At 48.2% G+C, this 22685-nt stretch overlaps 1 protein-coding gene across 3 annotated transcripts in view; it reads right to left on the reverse strand.

Annotated features, from left to right (window-relative positions):
- sh3pxd2aa (SH3 and PX domains 2Aa) overlaps positions 1 to 22685 on the reverse strand; it is a 367257-nt gene that overhangs the window by 57182 nt on the left and 287390 nt on the right. For 2 of the 3 annotated variants that reach the window (XM_038822069.1, XM_038822068.1), the window contains exons 9-10: positions 22534 to 22617; positions 6437 to 6554 (exon numbers count right to left, since the gene is read on the reverse strand). In XM_038822069.1, coding sequence (XP_038677997.1) covers positions 6437 to 6554; positions 22534 to 22617 — 202 coding nt within the window. The remainder of the gene's footprint in view (positions 1 to 6436; positions 6555 to 22533; positions 22618 to 22685) is intronic. The other variant, XM_038822070.1, reaches the window with a different exon arrangement.

A 22685-nucleotide genomic window follows, 5' to 3' on the forward strand; every position in this document is an offset into this window, starting at 1 on the left:
GCTTTGTCTCTTCAACAGTAAATACAGGCCATGAACAGACAAACAAGTCAGAGATTGAATTGCCTGAGTGTCTGAGAGTCACTTCCTGCCATCTGCTTTCCAGCTCAGAAATTCTGGAATGACTCCAGAGGGGAATAGTGAGAAAAGTAGGCAGGAAATGAGGAATCTGCTGACTAAAGTATTCTGGGAGATATGTTGGATATGTTTCAGAAACGGCAGCAAGACTGTTGAGCCCAAATATCAAAGAACCCAAATTTCCACATTTAGTATTGTTATTACAGCTCAAAGATCAGAAAAGCAAGGAATAGCAGGCAGTGCCTGTGCCTGTGTCCAGAATACAAGATCCCAGGAAAATATAACAATTGCATTTACTTCTCACAATTTCCACGAGATGTAGCATTTCATGCTCATTTGTGTCATGGAATTGTTCAACCTTTCTTCATTGCATTACTGATGATTTTCAACTGATAATCCCTTGTTAACACCTTAGTTAATCCTTATAGTCACGATCAAAACTGAACGTCTCTGGTAAACATTATCTGCTCCGGAGAGTAGATCCGGGAAAGTTTTCCAACTGTTTTCCAGCCCTGGCGTTATCCTGGTAAATCTACATGGTGAGTTCTTCAAGTTTTAAATGAATGACAAAACAGAGGTGGTGAGTAACTGGAATGCATTACCAGAGATGATTACTCGATCAAGCAAGGTGAAGGTACATTTCATATGAAAAGGAAGGATGTGTAGGGGTGAAGGTGGGAGAATGGTCAGTTGCTCATTCAAAGTGCTGGTGCGGAGACGGTGGTGAAGCAACTTCCTTCTGCCCAAAGCAGTTCACTAATTCTGTGATCTACAAACAGTGCGCGATGTAATGGCCTCGCTGCGCCCGGCCCGGGATGCGATGCTGCCGGTGAATTATCTGGCTCGCTAATGGGATCTCGCCAGACGACGCGATGTGGATCCCACTCACAATGGGGGGCCCCGAAAGTTGCATATTTGGTGTGTACTAAGGCACGCAAGGATATGCACTCGCCAGATCGAACCACGCCCCGCAGAGACCCTGAGCGGGGGGGGGGAAGTATCCCGTGCGATTCGGGGCCTTTGGGTGCTCGGACTCTCGGCTGGGCGGTACCCTGGCACTGTGAACCTGCCATGCTTCAGTGCCCCCAGCACCCTGGAAGAGCCATGTGGGTGTCCGGGACTAAATGTGGCCTTGCAGAGACCCTCTGACAGTGCGGCTCTCCCTCAGTACTGACCCTCTGACAGTGCAGCACTCCCTCAGTACTGACCCTCTGACAGTGCGGCACTCCCTCAGTACTGACCCTCTGACAGTGCGGCACTCCCTCAGTACTGACCCTCTGACAGTGCAGCACTCCCTCAGTACTGACCCTCTGACAGTGCGGCACTCCCTCAGTACTGACCCTCTGACAGTGCAGCACTCCCTCAGTACTGACCCTCTGACAGTGCAGCACTCCCTCAGTACTGACCCTCTGACAGTGCAGCAATCCCTCAGTACTGACCCTCTGACAGTGCGGCACTCCCTCAGTACTGACCCTCTGACAGTGCAGCACTCCCTCAGTACTGACCCTCTGACGGTGCGGCACTCCCTCAGTACTGACCCTCTGACAGTGCAGCACTCCCTCAGTACTGACCCTCTGACAGTACGGCACTACCTCAGTACTGACCCTCTGACAGTGCAGCACTCCCTCAGTACTGACCCTCTGACAGTGCAGCACTCCCTCAGTACTGACCCTCTGACAGTGCGGCACTCCCTCAGTACTGACCCTCTGACAGTGCTGCACTCCCTCAGTACTGACCCTCTGACAGTGCGGCTCTCCCTCAGTACTGACCCTCTGACAGTGCGGCACTCCCTCAGTACTGACCCTCTGACAGTGCGGCACTCCCTCAGTACTGACCCTCTGACAGTGTGGCACTCCCTCAGTACTGACCCGCTGACAGTGCAGCACTCCCTCAGTACTGACCCTCTGACAGTGCGGCACTCCCTCAGTACTGACCCTCTGACAGTGCGGCACTCCCTCAGTACTGACCGTCTGACAGTGCGGCACTCCCTCAGTACTGACCCTCTGACAGTGCGGCACTCCCTCAGTACTGACCCTCTGACAGTGCGGCACTCCCTCAGTACTGACCCTCTGACAGTGCGGCACTCCCTCAGTACTGACCCTCTGACAGTGCGGCACTCCCTCAGTACTGACCGTCTGACAGTGCGGCACTCCCTCAGTACTGACACCCTTCCATTACTCCTCTCTGCCTTCTATAACCTAGCCAGTTCTGTATCCAGCTCACCCCTGATCCCGTGTGACTTCACCTTTTGTACCAGTCTGCCATGAGGGACCTTGTCAAAGGCATTACTGAAGTTCATATAGACAACATCCACTGCCCTACCTGGTCAATCATCTTTGTGACCTCTTCGAAAAACTCTATCAAGTTAGTGAGACACAACCTCCCCTTCACAAAACCGTGATGCCTCTCGCTAATATGTCCATTTGCTTCCAAATGGGAATATATCCTGTCTCAAAGAATTCTCTCCAGTAATTTCCCTACCACTGATGTAAGGCTCACCGGCCTGTAGTTCCCTGGATTATCCTTGCTACTCTTCTTAAACACAGGAACAACATTGGCTATTCCCCAGTCCTCCGGGACATCACGTGAAGACAGTGAGGATCCAAAGATTTCTGTCAAGGCCTCACCAATTTCTTCTCTAGCCTCCTTCAGTATTCCGGCTTATGTCCCATCAGGCCCTGGGGACTTATCTACCGTAATATTTTTCAAGACCTCGTCTTTTTGGATCTCAATGTGACCCAGGCTATCTACACACCCTTCTCCAGACTCAACATCCACCAATTCCTTCTCTTTGGTGAATACTGATGAAAAGTATTCATTTAGTACCTCACCCATTTCCTCTGGCTCCACACATAGATTCCCTTGCCTATCCTTCAGTGGGCCAACCCTTTCCCTGGCTACCCTCTTGCCTTTTATGTACGTGTAAAAAATCTCAGTACTGACCCTCTGACAGTGCGGCACTCCCTCAGTACTGACCCTCTGACAGTGCGGCACTCCCTCAGTACTGACCCTCTGACAGTGCGGCACTCCCTCAGTACTGACCCTCTGACAGTGCGGCACTCCCTCAGTACTGACCCTCTGACAGTGCAGCACTCCCTCAGTACTGACCCTCTGACAGTGCGGCACTCCCTCAGTACTGACCGTCTGACAGTGCGGCACTCCCTCAGTACTGACCCTCTGACAGTGCAGCACTCCCTCAGTACTGACCCTCTGACAGTGCAGCACTCCCTCAGTACTGACCCTCTGACAGTGCAGCACTCCCTCAGTACTGACCCTCTGACAGTGCGGCACTCCCTCAGTACTGACCCTCTGACAGTGCAGCACTCCCTCAGTACTGACCCTCTGACAGTGCGGCACTCCCTCAGTACTGACCCTCTGACAGTGCGGCACTCCCTCAGTACTGACCCTCTGACAGTGCGGCACTCCCTCAGTACTGACCCTCTGACAGTGCGGCACTCCCTCAGTACTGACCCTCTGACAGTGCAGCACTCTCTCAGTACTGACCCTCTGACAGTGTAGCACTCCCTCAGTACTGACCCTCTGACAGTGCAGCACTCCCTCAGTACTGACCCTCTGACAGTGCGGCGCTCCCTCAGTACTGACCCTCTGACAGTGCGGCACTCCCTCAGTACTGACCCTCTGACAGTGCAGCACTCCCTCAGTACTGACCCTCTGACAGTGCGGCACTCCCTCAGTACTGACCCTCTGACAGCGCGGCACTCTCTCAGTACTGACCCTCTGACAGTGCAGCACTCCCTCAGTACTGACTCTCTGGCAGTGCGGCACTCCCTCAGTACTGACCCTCTGACAGTGCAGCACTCCCTCAGCACTGACCCTCTGACAGTGCAGCACTCCCTCAGCACTCCCAAGACTGCTAACCCCAGGTGGCGAGGAAGGCTCAGGAGTTAGCTCCTCCCGCTTCCCCATCCTATGGAGTAGCCGGGGCTCATTGGGCACCCCGAGGGAAGAGAAGGCAATGAGACCCTTGCCAGTGATTCCTGCGAGGGAGGTGCCGGAACATCACCATGCGTCGGACTCCCCCACTCCTGTACCTGGCGCATCTGATGGACACCGGGCAGAACAGGGCGGCACCACGCCACCCGGGGCACCCGAGCAGCGACCGGGCCCAGTCGCCCCAGAAGACGGCAGTCAAAGGGGCCCCAGGCCACAGGATGGATATCACAGCAGGCCGCCTCCACTCTTGATGCACCGCCTGGGGATCTACCTTGACGTAGCGTTAGGGCCTGTAAGGCCAGAAAAGTAGACACCCGTTAAGTTGGCACAGGTGTTGGGCAGCATGGTGGTGCAGTGGTTAGCACTGGTGCCTCACGGCACCGAGGTCCCAGGTTCGATCCCGGCCCTGGGTCACTGTTCGTGTGGAGTTTGTACATTCTCCCCGTGTTTGTGTGGGTTCCGCCCCACAACCCAAAGATATGCAGGTTAGGTGGATTGGCCACACTAAATTGCCCCTTAATTGGAAAATATGAATTGGGTACTCTAAATTAATTTTTTTAAAGCTGGCACGGGTGCAGCACATAGTATAGCGTTAGGGGCTGGGGCACAAACTTGTATATATATGTTCACCATTTCACAATAAACACCTGTTCACAATGTTTCAACCAGTCTCTGCTTTGTCAGACTGGTGTGAGGGATGGGCTGGGCTGGCTGCAGAGGTGGTGCAGGGGGTGGGGGTAGATGGGCAGATGGTGGAGTTGGCTTGGGCCAGGGACCCCAGTTATGCCAGCGCTTACTGCTCCGGGGCCCCCCCCCCTCTGCTCCATCACCCCCCCCCGCCATCCCAAGAATTCGGTGGAACCGTGTGATGGAATGGCCTGCTCACATGCAAGGGTCACCAGTTTTCCAAGCATTCTGCTATTAAATCTTTTATAATGGCCTCTAGCATTTTCCCCACTACTGATGGCAGGCTGACTGGTCGATAATTCCGTTTTCTCTCTACCTCCTTTTTTAAATAGTGGAGTTACATTAGCCACTCTCCAATCTGCAGGGACTGTTCCAGTGTCTATAGAATCCTGGAAGATAACCACCAATGCATCCACTATTTCTAGAGCCACTTCCTTAAGTACTCTGGGATGTAGATTATCAGGTTCTGGGGATTTATCAGCCTCTAAGCCCATTAATTTTCCCATCACCAGTTCTCTACTGATATTGATCTCCTTCAGTTCCTCCCTCTCACTAAACCCTGTGTCCCCCAACATTTCTGGTGTCTGATTTGTGTTCTCATTTGTGAAGGACAGAACCAAAGTATGTGTTTAGTTGCTCAGTCATTTATTTGTTCCCCATTATAAATTCCTCTTTTTCTGTCTGTAAGGGACCTACATTTGTCTTCACCAATCTTTTTGTCTTCACATACCGATAACAACTTTTACTGGTAGTTTTCATGGTCCCCCACAGTTTACTCTCATACTCTACTTTCCCTCTTAATCAGTCCCTCCGTCCTTCTTTGCTGAATTATAAACTTCTCCCAATCCCCAGGTCGCTATTTTGCTGGCCTGACTGATAATATTAAATTGGTTGTTAGTGTAATTCTTAGCACATATTTTTACAAGCACGGGCTGCTTGAGTACAGTCAGCACTCTGCTTATTGCACGCAGCCTGTTTGATGTGATCTGCTACTTGTTGGAATATGACCTGCTTATCCTGAATTTTCCCAGACACTGAAATTCATATACCACATTACTCATTTGTGTGGCAGACAGGACATCTTTTTGGCTTGACGGCAGCATCTTGTTAGTAGAAAATATCACTCGATTTGCTCCTGCTCAGTAGACTTGTGAAGTGGCTTTCTTCAAATTTTTGGCATGCCGTACCCTTTCAGGATAATTTGAGGTAGACTGGGCACTTGTCACATTGCGGACTTAGGCACGGGTATGCGCGAGCAATGGTCTGATAGGGGCAGCCATTACCCACAGGCTACTTTTGACTCAGCATATTTCCGAGTCAATGTCTCAAATGATGAACATTGGCAGCCTGCTAGCCTCTGGGATGTTGAGGAATATGCGCAGCAGGTTGAAAAGGGAAAGCAATGATGAGCTGTGACCATATTAAATGGTGGAGCTGGCTTGAGGGCTCACATGGCTTCCTTCTGTTCCTAAAGATCTTATTTGTTGAAAATCGTATACCTGACGCTTGAAACTGACCATTTACTGCATTACTACATGCCAAAAGTACTTAATTGAATTAAGCGCTTTGGGATCACCTGAGTTCACAAAGGCACTTTAGATATGCACTATTGTATTTATATTGTTTCATGATATCCATATCTCTGTGTAAAGAATCTAGATATTCACAGCATCATATAAAAGACATGAACTGCACAATGCAGCTGTGAAACAAAGCTTACCTGATAAACCACCAGCCTTCCAAATTCCTCTGTATGACCTCCACCACAACACCTTTTTCAAAGCCAATCTCATCTTTGCCCTGGTTGGCATATGGCTGCACAGTGATGTATTTCTCCTCTATTACAAAAAATTAAAACAGCAATGTTAGTACAAGATATTTTAAACTATTTCTCAAAGACATAATTAAAAAGAGTTGAGAGTGAAATATGAGAAGCAGTTTCTCTGGTGATGATAAGCTGTTGGAGAGTTGGGCAGAGAAATGGCAGATGGAGTTCAATCCAGGCAAATGCGAGGTGATGCATTTTGGAAGATCAAATTCAAGAGCGGACTATATGGTCAATAGAAGGGTCTTGTGGAAAATTGATGTGCAGAGATATCCGGGAGTTCAGGTCCATTGTACCCTGAAGGTGGCAACGCAGGTTGCTAGAGTGGTCAAGAAGGCATACAGCATGCTTGCTTTCATCGGACGGGGTATTGAGTACAAGAGTTGGCAGGTCATGTTACAGTTGTATAGGACATTGGTTCGGCCACATTTGGAATACTGCGTGCAGTTCTGGTCGCCACATTACCAGAAGGATGTGGATGCCTTGGAGAGGGTGCAGAGGAGGTTCACCAGGATGTTGCCTGGTATGAGGGTGCTAGCTATGAAGAAAGGTTGAGTAGATTAGGATTGTTTTCGTTGGAAAGACGGAGGTTGAGGGGGGACCTGATTGAGGTCTACAAAATTATGAGAGGTATGGACAGGGTGGATAGCAACATGCTTTTCCCAAGAGTGGGGGTGTCAGTTACAAGGGGTCACGATTTCAAGGTGAGAGGGGGAAAGTTTAAGGGAGATGTGCGTGGAAAGTTTTTTACGCAGAGGGTGGTGGGTGCCTGGAACGCTTTACCAGCGGAGGTGGTAGAGGCGGGCACGATAGCATCATTTAAGAAGCATCTAGACAGGTATATGAATGGGCGGGAACAGAGGGAAGTAGACCTTGGAAAATAGGAGACAGGTTTAGATAAAGGATCTGGATCGGCGCAGGCTGGGAGGGCCGAAGGGCCTGTTCCTGTGCTGTAATTTTCTTTCTTTGTTCTTGGAATCTAGAAGCTATTAATACTATTAATGTCGCCTGATAATTCACCTGTTTTTGGAGCTTAAACTTTTTTCATCCAATCTTTTAAGTTAAGTAATGTATGTAATCCAATTTAGTGCTGAGAAACTGAATTATCAGTTGAGTTTTGCAGCACAGAAAGAGGCTATTCAGCTCATCATATTTGTGCCTGCTTGCCGAAAAATATATTTTCTTCATTCCATTCCCCATGGCAAGATAAAACCGATCTTTCCATGACACTTAGTGACTTTTCTTTCAAATATTTAGGTGATTTTGCTTCCCCCGGTGGTTTTGGTCAGACACGTTCCAAACAAACTCCAATGCTTACAAAGGCTATCAAAATCTACAGAAAATTTGAACATTTCAATTAAATCTCCCTTTTATTAAATGAAAACGGCCCAGCTTCTCTAGAAGTAGACCATTCAGCCCATCGAGTCTGCTTTCCATTTAATGAGACCATGACTGATCTGACATGAAAATCCTCAATCCACTCTCCTGCCTGATCTCCAAACTCCAGGCTGGATTCTCCCAAAATGAAACAGGGGGGCAATTCTCTGATATGGAGGCCAAGTGTTCGCGTCGTCGTGAACACCGTCGCCTTTCACGACGGCGCAAACAGGGCCCGGGCACGACCTATTCTGGCCCCCATAGGGGGCCAGCACTGCGCTGGAGCGGTTCACGCCGCTCCAGCCTCGTTACGCAGCGCCGAATGGGCGCCCGGCCAACCCGCGCATGCGCGGGGGACATCTTCCACCCGCCAGCCCCGACCCAACATGGGGTCGGTGTTCAGGGGCTGGCTGCGCCAGGAAGTACAGTGGAGTTTTACTCCAGAAATTCCTTCCAAAAAGTTGAACAAATTCAATGCACTGCAGGGGCCAGCAGGGACCTGGCGTGAATCTGCAGATAGGGGCCACCGCACTTCTAGGTCGGAGTCTGCGCACGGCGGCGACCCCCAGTGGCCGCGCCGAGCTTCATGGCACACTCGGACCGTGGGGCCACACCGAAAAAAGAGATCCATCCCGATCGGCTACCCCCGCCAAGCCTCAACCCCTTCACAGTTAATCGCTGGCTGCCTATAAGGCCCCCCCGGTCGCCGATTTGCCTGACCCCGACCAGGGCGGCCCTGGAGCATCCCGAACGGCAATAGGTGGTTCGATCAACGCCGTCGGGAACTGAGCCGGTCGGGAGCGGAGGATTGATGGGCGGGCCTCTGGCAATGGCCCCCCGGTGGTGCGGTGTAATCCGGGGTCATGCCGATTTATGGGGCCCAGAGAACCGCCGACCTGGCGTCCGGCCCGATTACGGTGTGAAACTAGATTCTCTGCCCCCGTGCCGGCGCGATTGCGGTACGGGGTTGCAGAGAATCCAGCCCCTTGATTCCCTTAATGATTCTGTCATGACCCTTTGGGCTCGCGTGCGGTCAATTCCAGCCCCACTTTACCCGGAGTCGCAACACAAATAAAATTTGACCTTATTTTAAATTACCCGAGGTCCTTGGTTGAGCCAAATGAACCGCAGACACCTGGGGCGGGATTCTCCCCTACCCGGTGTGACGGGGGGTCCCGGCGTAGGGGAGTGGCGCCAACCACTCCGGGGTCGGGCCGCCCCAAAGGTGGGGAATTCTCCGCACCTTTGGGGGCTAGCCCCGTGCCGGAGCGGTTGGCACCAGAAGACTGGCGCAAAAAACCGGCGCCACCGGCCTTTCAGGCCCGCCGCCCGGCAGCGGGGCTGGCCAAAAGGCTTTCGCCGGTCGGCGCATGCGCCGGCGGTGACGTCAGCGGCCAGCCTCTCCCACAAGGGGAAACAACGGGCGGGATTTACCCACTAACCCGCCACCTGTTTTTCAGTGGTGGAGACAGCCCGCCGTCGAGATCCATCAGTCCCGCCATAATCAACGGAATGTCCCATTGACTGCACCCCTTGTTACCAGGAAACCAGCTGGTAAATCCGACCCAACATCTCAGTATCGACCCTGTCAAGCCCCTTGAGAATCCGATATGTCTCAATAAAGTCGTCTCTCATTCTTCTAAACTGCAATGTGCACAGGTCCAACCTACTCAGCCTCGCCTCATAAAAAATCCCTCCATACCCGAGATCAAAGACCAAAGAACAAAGAAAAGTACAGCACAGGAACAGGCCCTTCGGCCCTCCAAGCCCGTGCCGACCATGCTGCCCGACTAAACTACAATCTTCTACACTTCCTGGGTCCATATCCCTCTATTCCTATCCTATTCATGTATATGGCAAGATGCCCCTTAAATGTCACTATCGTCCCTGCCTCCACCACCTCCTCCGGCAGCGAGTTCCAGGCACCCACTACCCTCTGTGTAGAAAACCTGCCTCGTACATCTACTCGCATGTCCCTCACACCTTAAACCTATGCCCCCCCCCCAGTAATTGACCCCTCTACCCTGGGGAAAAGCCTCTTCCTATCCACTCTCTCTATGCCCCTCATAATTTTGTAGACCTCTATCAGTTCGCCCCTCAACCTCCGTTGTTCCAGTGAGAACAAACCGAGTTTACTCAACCGCTCCTCATAACTAATGCCCTCCATACCAGGCAACATCCTGGTAACTCTCTTCTGCACCCTCTCTAACGTCACCACATCCTTCTGGTAGTGTGGCGACCAGAATTGAACACTATACTCCAAGTGTGGCCCAACTAAGGTTCTATACAGCTGCAAAATGACTTGCCAATTCTTATACTCAATGCCCCGGCCAATGAAGGCAAGCATGCCATATGCCTTCTTGACCACCTTCTCCACCTGTATTGCCCCTTTCAGTGACCTGTGGACCTGTACACCTAGATTTCTCTGACTGTCAATACTCTGAGGGTTCTACCATTCACTGTATATTCCCTACCTGCATTAGACCTTCCAAAATTACCTCACATTTGTCCCGATTAAACTCCATCTGCCATCTCTCTGCCCAAGTCTCCAAACGATCTAAATCCTGCTGTATCCTCTGACAGTCCTCATCGCTATCCGCAATTCCACCAACCTTTGTGTTGTCTGCAAACTTGCTAATCAGACCAGTTACATTTTCCTCCAAATCATTTATATATACTATGTACAGCATAGTTCCCAGCACTGATCCCGGTGGAACACCACTAGTAACAGCCCTCCAATTAGAAAAGCACCCTTCCATTGCTACTCTCTGCCTTCTATGACCTAGCCAGTTCTGTATCCGCCTTGCCAGCTCACCCCTGATCCCGTGTGACTTCACCTTTTGTACCAGTCTACCATGAGGGACCTTGTCAAAGGCCTTACTGAAGTCCATATAGACAACATCCACTCCCCTACCTGCATCAATCATCTTTGTGACCTCTTCGAAAAACTCTATCAAGTTAGTGAGACACGACCTCCCCTTCACAAATCCATGCTGCCTCTCATTAATACATCCATTTGCTTCCAAATGGGAGTAGATCCTGTCTCGAAGAATTCTCTCCAGTAATTTCCCTACCACTGACGTAAGGCTCACCGGCCTGTAGCTCCCTGGATTATCCTTGCTACCCTTCTTAAACAAAGGGACAACATTGGCTATTCTGCAGTCCTCCGGGACATCACCTGAAGACAGTGAGGATACAAAGATTTTTGTCAAGGCCTCAGCAATTTCCTCTCTAGCCTCCTTCAGTATTCTGGGGTAGATCCCATCAGGCCCTGGGGACTTCTCTACCTTAATATTTTTCAAGACGCCCAACACCTCGTCTTTTTGGATCAATCTAGTAAACCTGCTCTGGACTGCCTCCAATGCCAGTATAGCTATCCTTAGAAAAGAGGACCAAACGTTCACAGTATTCCAGGTGTGGGCTACCTAGTGCCTTGTATAGTTTTAGCAAGACTTCCCTATTTTTCTCAAAGCAAATTACTGCGGATGCTGGAATCTGAAACGAAAGAGAAAATGCTGGAAAATCTCAGCAGGTCTGGCAGCATCTGTAGGGAGAGAGAATAGCTAACGTTTCGAGTCCAGATGACCCTTTGCCAAAGCTAAAAGACATAGAAAGTGGGAGATATTTATACTGTAGGGTGGGGGAAAGAAAGATGAGTCATAGCCACAGAAACCAAGGGGAAAGAGTGCTAATTCAGTCCCCAGAGAGAACAAAAGATGTGAAAGACCAAATGGCAGAGAAATTAATATCAGAGGGTAAACTGTGACAGATGTAGATGTGGGGGAGGGGGGACATGGGTGGGAGAGAGGGGAAGGGAGATGCAAAGGGGAGAAAAGGAAAGGAAAGGGGGATAACATGGGGGATATATATACAGTAAGACAAAATAGAAATAAATGGTTAAAGACAGTTAAAAAGAAATGGAAAAAAACAAAGGTTAGGAAACATAAAATTATGAAGGGAATGGATAGGATAGATGGGGAGAGGTGTTTCCACTGACGGATAAAAGCAGAACTAGGGGGCATAGCCTCAAAATAAGGAGAAGTAGATTTAGGACTGAGTTGAGGAGGAACTTCTTCACCCAAAGGGTTGTGAATCTATGGAATTCCTTGCCCAGTGAAGCAGTTGAGGCTCCTTCATTAAATGTTTTCAAGATAAGGATAGATAGTTTTTTTTGCAGAATAAAGGGATTAAGGGTTATGGTTTTCGAGGCGGAAAATGGAGCTGAGTCCACAAAAGATCAGCCATGATCTCATTGAATGGCGGAGCAGGCTCGAAGGGCCAGATGGCCCACTCCAGGCACCCACTACGCTGGGGTTTTCCCCAGGGTAGAGGGGTCAATTACTAGGGGGCATAGGTTTAAGGTGCAAGGGGCAATATTTAGAGGAGATGTACGAGGCAAGTTTTTTACACAGAGGGTAGTGGGTGCCTGGAGGAGGTGGTGGAAGGAGGGATGATAGGGACATTTAAGGGGCATCTTGACAAATACATGAATAGGATGGGAATAGAAGGGTACGGACCCAGGAAGTGTAGAAGATTTTAGTTTAGACGGCAGCATGGTCGGCACGGGCTTGGAGGGCCGATGGGCCTGTTCCTGTGCTGTACTTTTCTTTGTTCTTTGTTTGTTCCTGCTCCTCGTTCTTTTGTTCTTATGTTAGGTGAGTTGGCCATGCTAAATTGCCACTTTGTGTCAAACGGTTCAGTGAGATTATGGGGATAAGGCGAGGAATTGGTCCGAGGTTGTGTGATCTTTCAGAGGACAGGGGCAGACCCAATAGGCTGAATGGCCTGATTCTGCTCCTATTTTGTTCTGTTTCTATGAACAGTCACAGCATTTTCTTGATCATTCCATGGTTTTGTTAAAAACTCTTGAAGAAAATAAAAGAAGTAATTTTTCTTCAATTCTTTATCAGGATGTGTGTGTTGCTGGCAAGTCCAGCATTTATTTCCCATCTCTAGTTTTGAGTTTCCTATCTGCAAATGAGAAGGTGGTAGCTGGGTTTTCTTCGAGAACCGCCACAGTTCATGTGGCTAAGATACTCCCCCAGTGGTGTCGGAAGATTTTGACTTTGCAAAATATGTTTAAGTCAGGATGGTCTGGAACTTGGATGGCAACTTCAAGGTGGTGACATTCCATGTACTTGTACTTGAAATGAAATGAAAATCACTTATTGTCACAAGTAGGTTTCAAATGAAGTTACTGTGAAAAGCCCCTAGTCGCCACATTCCGGCGCCTGTTCGGGGAGGCTGGTATGGGAATTGAACCGTGCTGTTGGCCTGCTTGGTCTGCTTTAAAAGCCAGCTATTTAGCCCTCTGCTAAACCAGTCTCCAGATGACAGAGGGCTCAAGTTTGGGAGTTAGTACTATAGAAGATTTGGAGTCATAGACTCCTAGAGGTTTAAAGCATGAAAACAGGCCCTTCGGCCCTAACGAAGCCGTCCAGCTTTTACCACTAAGCTAGTCCCACTTGCCCAAATTTGGCCCATATTCCTCTCTACCCAGCTTTCCCATATAACTGTCTAAATGCTTTTCAAAAGACAAAATTGTACCCACCTCTACTACTGCCTCTGGCAGCCCGTTCCAGACACTCACCACCCTCTCTGTGAAGAATTTGCCCCTCTGGACCCTTTTGTAAGTATCCCCTCTCACCTTAAACCTATGGCCTCTACATAAGTACATACATAGAAGATAGGAGCAGGAGGAGGTCTTTTGGCCCTTCGAGCCTGCTCCGCCATTCATCGCGATCATGACTGATCATCCAACTCAATAACCTAATCCTGCTTTCTCCCCATAGCCTTTGATCCCATTCTCCCCAAGTGTTACACCCAGTCGTGAATATATTCAATGTTTTAGCATCAACTATTCCTGTGGTAATGAATTCCTTATCTCTGTCTGAAATGGTTTACCCTGAATCCTCAGGCTGTGGCCCCTGGTTCTGGACACACTCACCATTGGTAACATCTTCCCTGCATCTACCCTGTCTAGTCCCGTTAGAATTCAATAAGTCTCTATGAGATCCCCCCTCATTTTTCTGAACTCAGCGAGAACAATCCTGACCTAGTCAATCTCTCCTCATGGGCGAAATTCTCCGACACCCCGCAGGGTTAGAGAATCGCCCGGGGCCGCCGAAAATCCCGCCCCCGCCGTGGCAGAAATTGTCCGCCACCCGGGAATTGGCGGGGGCGGGAAACACCACCCGCCGATCGGCGAGCCCCCTGCGGCGATTCTCCGGCCCGCGATGGGCCGAAGTCCCACCGCTGGGAGGCCTCTCCCGCCGCCGTGGTTTGAACCACCTCTGGTGGCGGCGGGATCGACGGCGGGAGCGGGCTCCCGTGGTCCTGGGGGGGTGCGGAGCGATCGGACCCTGGGGGGTGCCACCGCGGTGGCCAGGCCCGCGATCGGGGCCCACCGATCAGCGGGCAGGCCAGTGCCGTGGGGGCACTCTTTTTCTTCCGTCGCCGCCACGGCCTCCACCATGGCAGAGGCGGAAGAGAATCCCCCAGCGTGCATGCGCCGGTGGTGACGCACGAACCGGCGCATGCACGAACCGGCGAAGGCCTTTCGGACAGCCCCAGTGCCGGGCGGCAGGCGTCAAAGGCCGCTGGAGCCGGTTTGGGCGCCAGTCGGTGTGGTGCCAACCACTCCGGCACGGGCCTAGCCCCTCAATGTGAAGGCTTGGCCCCTAAAGGTGCGGAGAATTCCGGAGCTTTGGGGAGGCCCGATGCCGGAGTGGTTGGCGCCACTCCGCTACGCCGGGACCCCCCGCCCCGCTGGGTAGGGGAGAATCCCGCCCCATATGACAGTCCCGCCATCCTAGTTTTAGACTCCTCTACCTTTGGGAAAAGATCTTGACTATCTACCTTATCTATGCCCCTCATTATTTTACAGATCTCAATAAGATCACCCCTAAGCCTCCTACGCTCCAGGGAAAAAGGTCCCAGCCTATCCAGCCTCTCCTTATAACCCAAACCATTAAGTCCCGGTAGCATCGTAATAAATCTTTTCTGCACCCTTTCCAGTTTAATAATATCTTTTCTATAATAGGGTGACCAGAACTGTACACAGTCCATGTGTGGCCTGACTAATGTCTTGTACAACTTCAACAAGACGTCCTAACTCCTGTATTCAATATTCTGACCAATGAAACCCAGCCTGCTGAATGCCTTCTTCACCACCCTGTCCACCTGCGACTCTATGAACCTGTACCCCTCGATCTCTTTGTTCTCTTAGTCTCCCCAACACCCTACCATTAACTGAGTAGGTCCTGCACTGATTTGATCTACCAAATTAAATCACCTCACATTTATCCAAATTAAACCCCATCTGCCATTCATCGGCCTACTGGCCCAATTGGTCAAGGTCCTGTTACAATCTTACATAACCTTCTTCACTATCCACAATGCGACCATTCTTGGTGTCATCTGCAAACCTACTAACCATGCCTCCTACATTCTCATCCAAATCATGAATATAAATAACAATTAACAGTGGACCCAGCACTGATCTTTGAGGCACACCCCTGGTCACAGGCCTCCAGTTTGAAAAATAACCCTCCTCTGGCTTCTGTCGTCAAGCCAATTTTGTATCAAATTGGCTACCTCACCCTGGATCCCATGAGATTTAATCTTATGCAACAACCTACCATGTGAGGGCGGCACGGTGAACCAGTGGTTAGCACTGCTGCCTACGGCGCTGAGGATCCGGATTTGATCCCAGCCCCGGGTCACTGTCAGTGTGGAGTTTGCACATTCTCCCCATGTCTGCGCGAGTTTCACCCCCACAACCCAAAGATGAGCAGGGTAGGTGAATTGGCCCCTTAATTGGAAAAAAAAATTGGGTACTCTAAATTAATTTTATAAAAAAACAACTTACCATGTGGTACCTTGTCAAAGCCTTGCTAAAGTCCATATAGACAACGTCGATTGCACTGCCCTCATCTACCTTCTTGGTTACCCCTTCAAAAAACTCAGTCAAACTCGTGAGACATGATTTCTCACTCACAAAGCCATGTTGACTGTCCCTAATCAGTCCTTGCCTCTCTAAATGCCTGTAGATCCTGTCTCTCAGATTACCTTAGAACAACTTGCCTAACACAGACATTAGGCTCACCGGTCTATAGAATCATAGAATTTACAGTGGAGGAGGCCATTCAGCCCATCGAATCTGGTCCGGCCATTGGGAAGAGCACCTCACTTAAGCCCGCAGCTCCACCCTATCCCCCTATCCAAGTAACCCCATCTAACCGTTTTGGACACTAAGGGCAATTCAGCATGGCCAATCCATCCTACCCCTCCCTCCTCGTACATCTTTGGACTGTGGGAGGAAACCAGAGCACCCGGAGGAAACCCACGCAGACACGGGGAGAACTTGCAGACTCCACACAGACAGTGACCCAAGTCGGGAATCGAACCTGGGACCCTGGAGCTGTGAAGCAACAGTGCTAACCACTGTTCCCAGGCTTTCCTCTGCGGCCCTTCTTAAACAAAGTCACAACATTTGCTATCCTCCAATCTTCAGGCACCTCTCCTGTGGCTGTCGAAGATTCAAATATCTCTGTAATTTCCTCCCTAGCCTCTCACAATTTCCTGGGATACATTTCATCAGGTCTTGGGGATTTATCTACCTGCATGCGCTTTAATACTTCCAGCACCTCCTTCTCTGCAATATGCACACTCCTCAAGACATCACTATTAATTTCCCCAAGTTTCCTAATATCTATGCCTTTCTCAACATTAAATACCAATGTGTCATGTGAGAGTACCTTTAAGAAATAGGTGTTTATTACTGCAGTGATGTCAGAGTGTGGGTAGAGCTGGGCTGTCTGTCTGTTTTTAGTTTCACTTTGAGAAAAGCTTGGGTGTGTCTCTGTTTTTCTGGTTGGAGCTGAAGCCAGACCAAGCAGGTGTACTGTTGTTCTCTCTGCCATGAAAAGATTATCACTTGATCATTTGGTGAATTCAGAATTATAAATGTTCTCAGTAGTGAATTTAAACCGGATGTGCTTCTGTTTTAAAGGTTTTTTTAAAAGTCTTATTGATGTTTAGGAATTTATTAAGGATTACTTAGTGTTGTATTCTTTGGGGGTTATATTTGAATTAATGGTTGCTAAGATGTTTATATGTTTTAAAAAGGTTAACTTGAGTTCATAGAGTAAACATTTTGTTTTGCTTTGAAAAATACTTTTCCATTTCTGCTGTACCACACCTGTAGAGTGGGCCGTGTGCTCCCCATACCACAATCTATTAAAAGTTGTGGGTCAGGTGAACTCTATGATACACTTTGGGGCTCTCTAAACCCTGGCCCATAACAAATGACAAATATTCATTTGGATCTCACCCATCACTTGTGGATCCGCACATTGAAATGAATGAAAAAATGAAATGAAAATCTCTTATTGTCACAAGTAGGCTTCAATGAAGTTACTGTGAAAAGCCCCTAGTCGCCACATTCCGGCACCTGTCCGGGGAGGCTGGTACGGGAATCGAACCGTGCTGCTGGCCTGCTTGGTCTGCTTTAAAAGCCAGCGATTTAGCCTGGTGAGCTAAACCAGCCCCTGAGGTTGGTTCAAAAAAACATTGTTGACCTTGTAGATCCTAAAGAGGCCCTAATTTCTCCCTCATTACCCTTTATGTATTTGTAGAAGCTCTTTGGATTCTCCTTTGCCTTATCTGCCAACGCAATCTCATGTCTCTTTTGGCCCTCCTGATTTTTCCAACAAGCTCTACACTCTTCAAGGGATCCACTTGATCCCAGCTGCCGATGCATGTCATATGCCTCCTTCTTCCTTTTGACCAGGGCCTCAATATCCCGAGTCATCCAGGGTTCCCTCCTTCCACTTTTACTCTAAAAGGAATGTGGTCACCCTGAACCCTGGTTAACATACTTTTGAAAGCCTCCCACTTACGAGCCATCCCTTTTCTGCCAACAGACTCCCCCAGTCACCTTTTGAAAGTTCCTGTCTACTACCACCAAAATTGGCCTTGCCCCAATTTAGAATTTTAACTTTGGGCCAGAACTATCATTCTCCATCGCTATCTTAAAACTAATGGAATTATGGTCACTGATCCCAAAGTGATCCCTCACTAACACTTCTATCACCTGCCCTTCCTTATTTCCCATGAGGAGGTCAAGTTTTGCTTCCTCTCTGGTCGGGCATCCACATATTGAATGAGAAATTCCTCCTGAATACACAACAAATTTCTCTCCATCCAAACCCCTAATGCTGTGGCTGTCCCAGTTAATGTTGGGAAAGTTAAAGTCCTCAACTATTACCACCCTGTTTTTCCGGCAGCTATCTGTAACCTCCTTACATATTTGCTCCTCAATTTCTTGCTGACTATTTGGGGGCTTATAGTACAGTCCTATCAAAGTGATCTCACCCTTCTCATTTTTCAGTTCTATCCATATAAACTCAGTGGGCGAACCCTCGGATATATCCTCTCTCTGTCCTGCCGTGATGGTGTCCCTAATTAAAAACGTAACTCCCCCTCCTCTCTTACCTCCTGCTCTATCTTTCCTATAGCATCTGTACCCCGGAACATTGAGCTGCCAGTCCTGCCCCTCCCTTAGCCATGTTTCAGTAATAGATGTAATATCCCAGTCCCATGCACCTACCAATACCCTGAGTTCACCTGCCTTGTCCGTCAGGCTTTTTGCAATGAAATAATGCAGTTTAATCGAGACTCCCCTTGCTCTCTGCCCTGCTTTTTCAGACCATCTCTTTGGTCATGTTTTCTGCACTCTCCCTGTTTTTTATTTCTCTTAGCTTTACTGGACCCATTCACTGAGTTCTCCACAGTCTCTGTACTCTGTACTGTGGCCCATTTTGATTTTTGACTTGGTTTTTCTGCCTTTTATTTTGCCCCTTATTGCTTTTTGTTTCAATCCCCACTTTACTTCCCTCCGACTTCCTGCATCGGTTCTCATCCCCCTGCCAAGTTAGTGGAGAGGGATTTGGTTTACCCTTCAGAGAGGTCAATGAAAGCTAAGGTGTTAGTGAATGGGATAAGTGGAGATTATATCACAGTTACATTGTATAAAGTACAACTGGAAGTGTGATTTATTATTAGGTCCAGTTGTTGTCGGAGTGGCTCACAAGTTACTAGCAGATGGAGTAGACTTATTTTGGGAAACGGTTTGGAAGGAGTGAAGGTGGTAGTTTCATCAATGATTACAGGAATAGGAGGAAAGATGAGACAGCATAGTTACAGGGACAGTTTCTAGGCACTTTTCCATCATTCATGTTGTCCAGTGCAATGGCTAAACAAAGTCCTAAATGGTAGAATAGCCGAAATTATCCTTGTTGGTGAGAATAATTAGGAGGAAGAAATTGGTAGGACTTCATTGATGCCTAGGAGGCAGAACTAGAGTTGCATAGATTAGCACAGTCGCTCTCACAGAAGTTGAGACTGAACGGGGTTCAGAGTGCTCTTTTGTTAAGTGAAATGAAATGAAATGAAAATCGCTTATTGTCATGACTAGACTTCAAATGAAGTTACTGTGAAAAGCCCCTAGTCGCCACATTCCGGCGCCTATTCGGGGAGGCTGTTACGGGAATCGAACCGTGCTGCTGGCCTGCTTGGTCTGCTTTCAAAGCCAGCGATTAAGCCATGTGCTAAACAGCCCCAAGGAGGGAGTTCTGATGAGGAAGTGGAGACATCTTCAAGGACCTGTGGACGAGGAGTGGACGATTTTTCATCAGATTGCGGGTAGCACATGAAATATCAATGGCAGGACATGTGGGAATTCGGAAAACTCAGGCATCAGTTAACAGGTATTTTCCTGGCCAAGGCTGCATAAGGATGTAGAACCTGCCAGGCAATAGGTAAACCGCAACATGAGATTAAACCCGCGCCTTTATACCCATACCAGTGTTTCAAGAACCACTTTATTGGGTATTGGTAGATTGTGTTGGACCATTGCCTAAAACGAAGACAGGGCATCAGTGTATTATTACAGTCATGGATGTGACCACCCAATCCTCAGAAACTATACATTTAAGAGCAATTACAGCTAAGGTAGTAGTGGAAACGTTGATGTAGTTTTTGACACGCTATGGCTGACCCTTGGAAGTACAATCTGACCAGGGTTCTAACTTTATGTATAAAATTATCCAGGACATAATTCATAGTTTAGGTGTCAAATAACTAAAGTTGACCACCTATTGACCACAAATGCAGGGACCTTTGGAGAGATAGCACCTGAATCTGAAAACCATGATAAGTGCTTATTGCCCATCAATATCCTAGAGATTGGAACGAGGGATTGATTTTTTATCATTTGCCACCAGGGATTCTCTGAATGAATCCACTGGGTTTAGTCCATTTGATTTGGTTGATAGCCATGAAGTATGGGGTCCATTAAAATTGATGAAAGGAAAGTTGCTAAAACAAAATCCTAAATGTTGGATTGCCTGTCCACAATTCTGAAAAGTCTGACAAAAGCTTGTCAGGTAATCCAAGAGCATTTCAACATTTTGGGAAAATGAGAATATGCCCAGACAAACATGGCAAGTCCACAACACTCCACGTCGGAGATGAGATACTAGTATTGTTGAAATGAAATGAAATGAAAATTGCTTATTATCACAAGTAGGCTTCAATGAAGTTACTGTGAAAAGCCCCTAGTCGCCACATTCAGGCGCCTGGAGGGGAGGCTGGTACGGGAATTGAACCGTGCTGCTGGCCTGCCTTGGTCTGCTTTAACAGCCAGCGATTTAGTCCAGTGTGCTAAACCAGGCCTTTAGAAACATAGAAAATAGGGACAGGAGGAGGCCATTCAGCCCTTCGAGCCTGCTCTGCCATTCATTATGATCATGGCTGATCATCAAGTTCAATACCCTGATCCCACCTTCTCCCCCATATCCCTTGATCCCTTTAGTCCCAAGAGCTGTATCTAATTCATTCTTGAAATTACACAACATTTTTGTCTCAACTACTTTCTGTGGTAGTGAATTCCACAGATTCACCACTTCTGGGTGAAGAAATTTCTCCTCACCTCAATCCTAAAAGGTTTACCCCTTATCCTCAAACTATGATCCCTAGTTCTGGACTCCCCCACCATCCGGAACATTCTTTCTAATCTACCCTGTCTAATCCTGTTAGAATTTTGTAAATTTCTATGAGATCCCCTCTCTCTCTTCTAAACCCCAATGAATATAATCCTAACCAATTTAGTCTCTCATCATATGACAGTCCCACTATCCCAGGAATCAGCCTGGTAAACCTTCGCTGCAGTCCCTCCATAGCAAGAACATCTTTCCTCAGATAAGGACCCCAAAACTGCTCTCACAATACTCCAGGTGTGGCCTCACCAATTCCCTATAAAAGTGCAGTAAAACATCTCTATTCCTTTATTCAAATCCTCTTGCTATGAAGGCCAACATACCATTTGCCTTCTTTACTGCCTGCTGTACCTGCGCGCTTACTTTCAGCAACTGATGCACAACGTCACCAAGGTCTCGCTGAGTATCTGCCTCTCTCAATTTACACCCATTCAAATAATAATCTGCCTTCCTATTTCTGCTACCGAAGTGGATAACCTCACATTTATCCACATTATACTGTATCTGCCGTGCATGTACCCACTCACTCAGCCTGTCCAAATCCCGCTGAAGCATCTCTGCATCCTCCTCACAGCTCACCCTCCCACCCAACTTTGTATCATCTGCAAATTTGGAGATAATACATTTAGTTTACTCGTCCAAATCATTAATGTATAATGTGAACAGTTGGGGTCCTAGCACAGGTCCCTGCAATCTAGCTGTCCTCGTGTATGAGTCACAAAAGGTTAGTACGCAGTTACATCCAGAAATCTAATCGAATGTTTAGATAATCCAGAAATCTAATCGAATGTTTTCCTTTATTACGGGAGGACTTGAACAGAAAAGTAAGGATGTTGTGCTTTAGTTATACACAGCATTGGTGAGACCACATCTGGAATGCTCTGTGCAGTTTTAATCTCCTTATTTAATGATGTAAAAGCATTATAGGGGCTCAGAGGATGTTTACTAGATTGAAATTTGGAATGAAAGGGTTGTTTTATGAGGATAAGTGCGACAGACTGGGCTTGTTCTACTGGAATTTACAAGACTAAGGAGTGACTTGTTTGAAGTATCTAATATTCAGAATGGTCTTGACAAGGTGAGTCTATAAAGGATGTTTCCTCTTGTGGGGGAGTCCTAAACTCGGCGGAACTGTTTTAAAGTACAGCATCGGCAAGACAGAACAGAGATAAGGAAAAGTATTTTTCTCTCTGAAGTCTGTGGAAGAAGGGTCATGGAATACTTTTACCGCAGAGGTAGATAGATTCTTCTTTGGCAAGGAAATCACAAAAGGTTATGAGGCATAGATAGGAATCTGGAACTGGAAACACAAACAGGTGAGCCATGATCTTTTGGAATGACAGAGCAGGCTCAAGCAGCTCAACGGCCTCCACTTCCACTCCTTTTCGTATTTAGTGAAAAGACAGATCAGAAATACCAGACTCTGCTCGGAGTAACACATACACAAACATAAGCCATACAGTCATACCCAGCTGCCTCAGAAAGTGGCATATCCTCCTTTTAAACTGCAGTCAGAAAATAAAACATGCCAAGAGGGCACAGGGCTTTCATCACCTGGGCTTTGTTGGCGGTTACACATTCCTCCCAAAGTCCACCTCCTGTCCAGCCGCCGCAGATGGGCTTTGCGTCTTTTAGTGACTACATGTATGGAAGGAAATGTGAGAAAACACAAACACAAACAGGACAATGTTTACATATCACACATG

This window comes from Scyliorhinus canicula, chromosome 16 (assembly GCF_902713615.1).
Source record: "Scyliorhinus canicula chromosome 16, sScyCan1.1, whole genome shotgun sequence".
Lineage (NCBI taxonomy): Eukaryota > Metazoa > Chordata > Chondrichthyes > Carcharhiniformes > Scyliorhinidae > Scyliorhinus > Scyliorhinus canicula.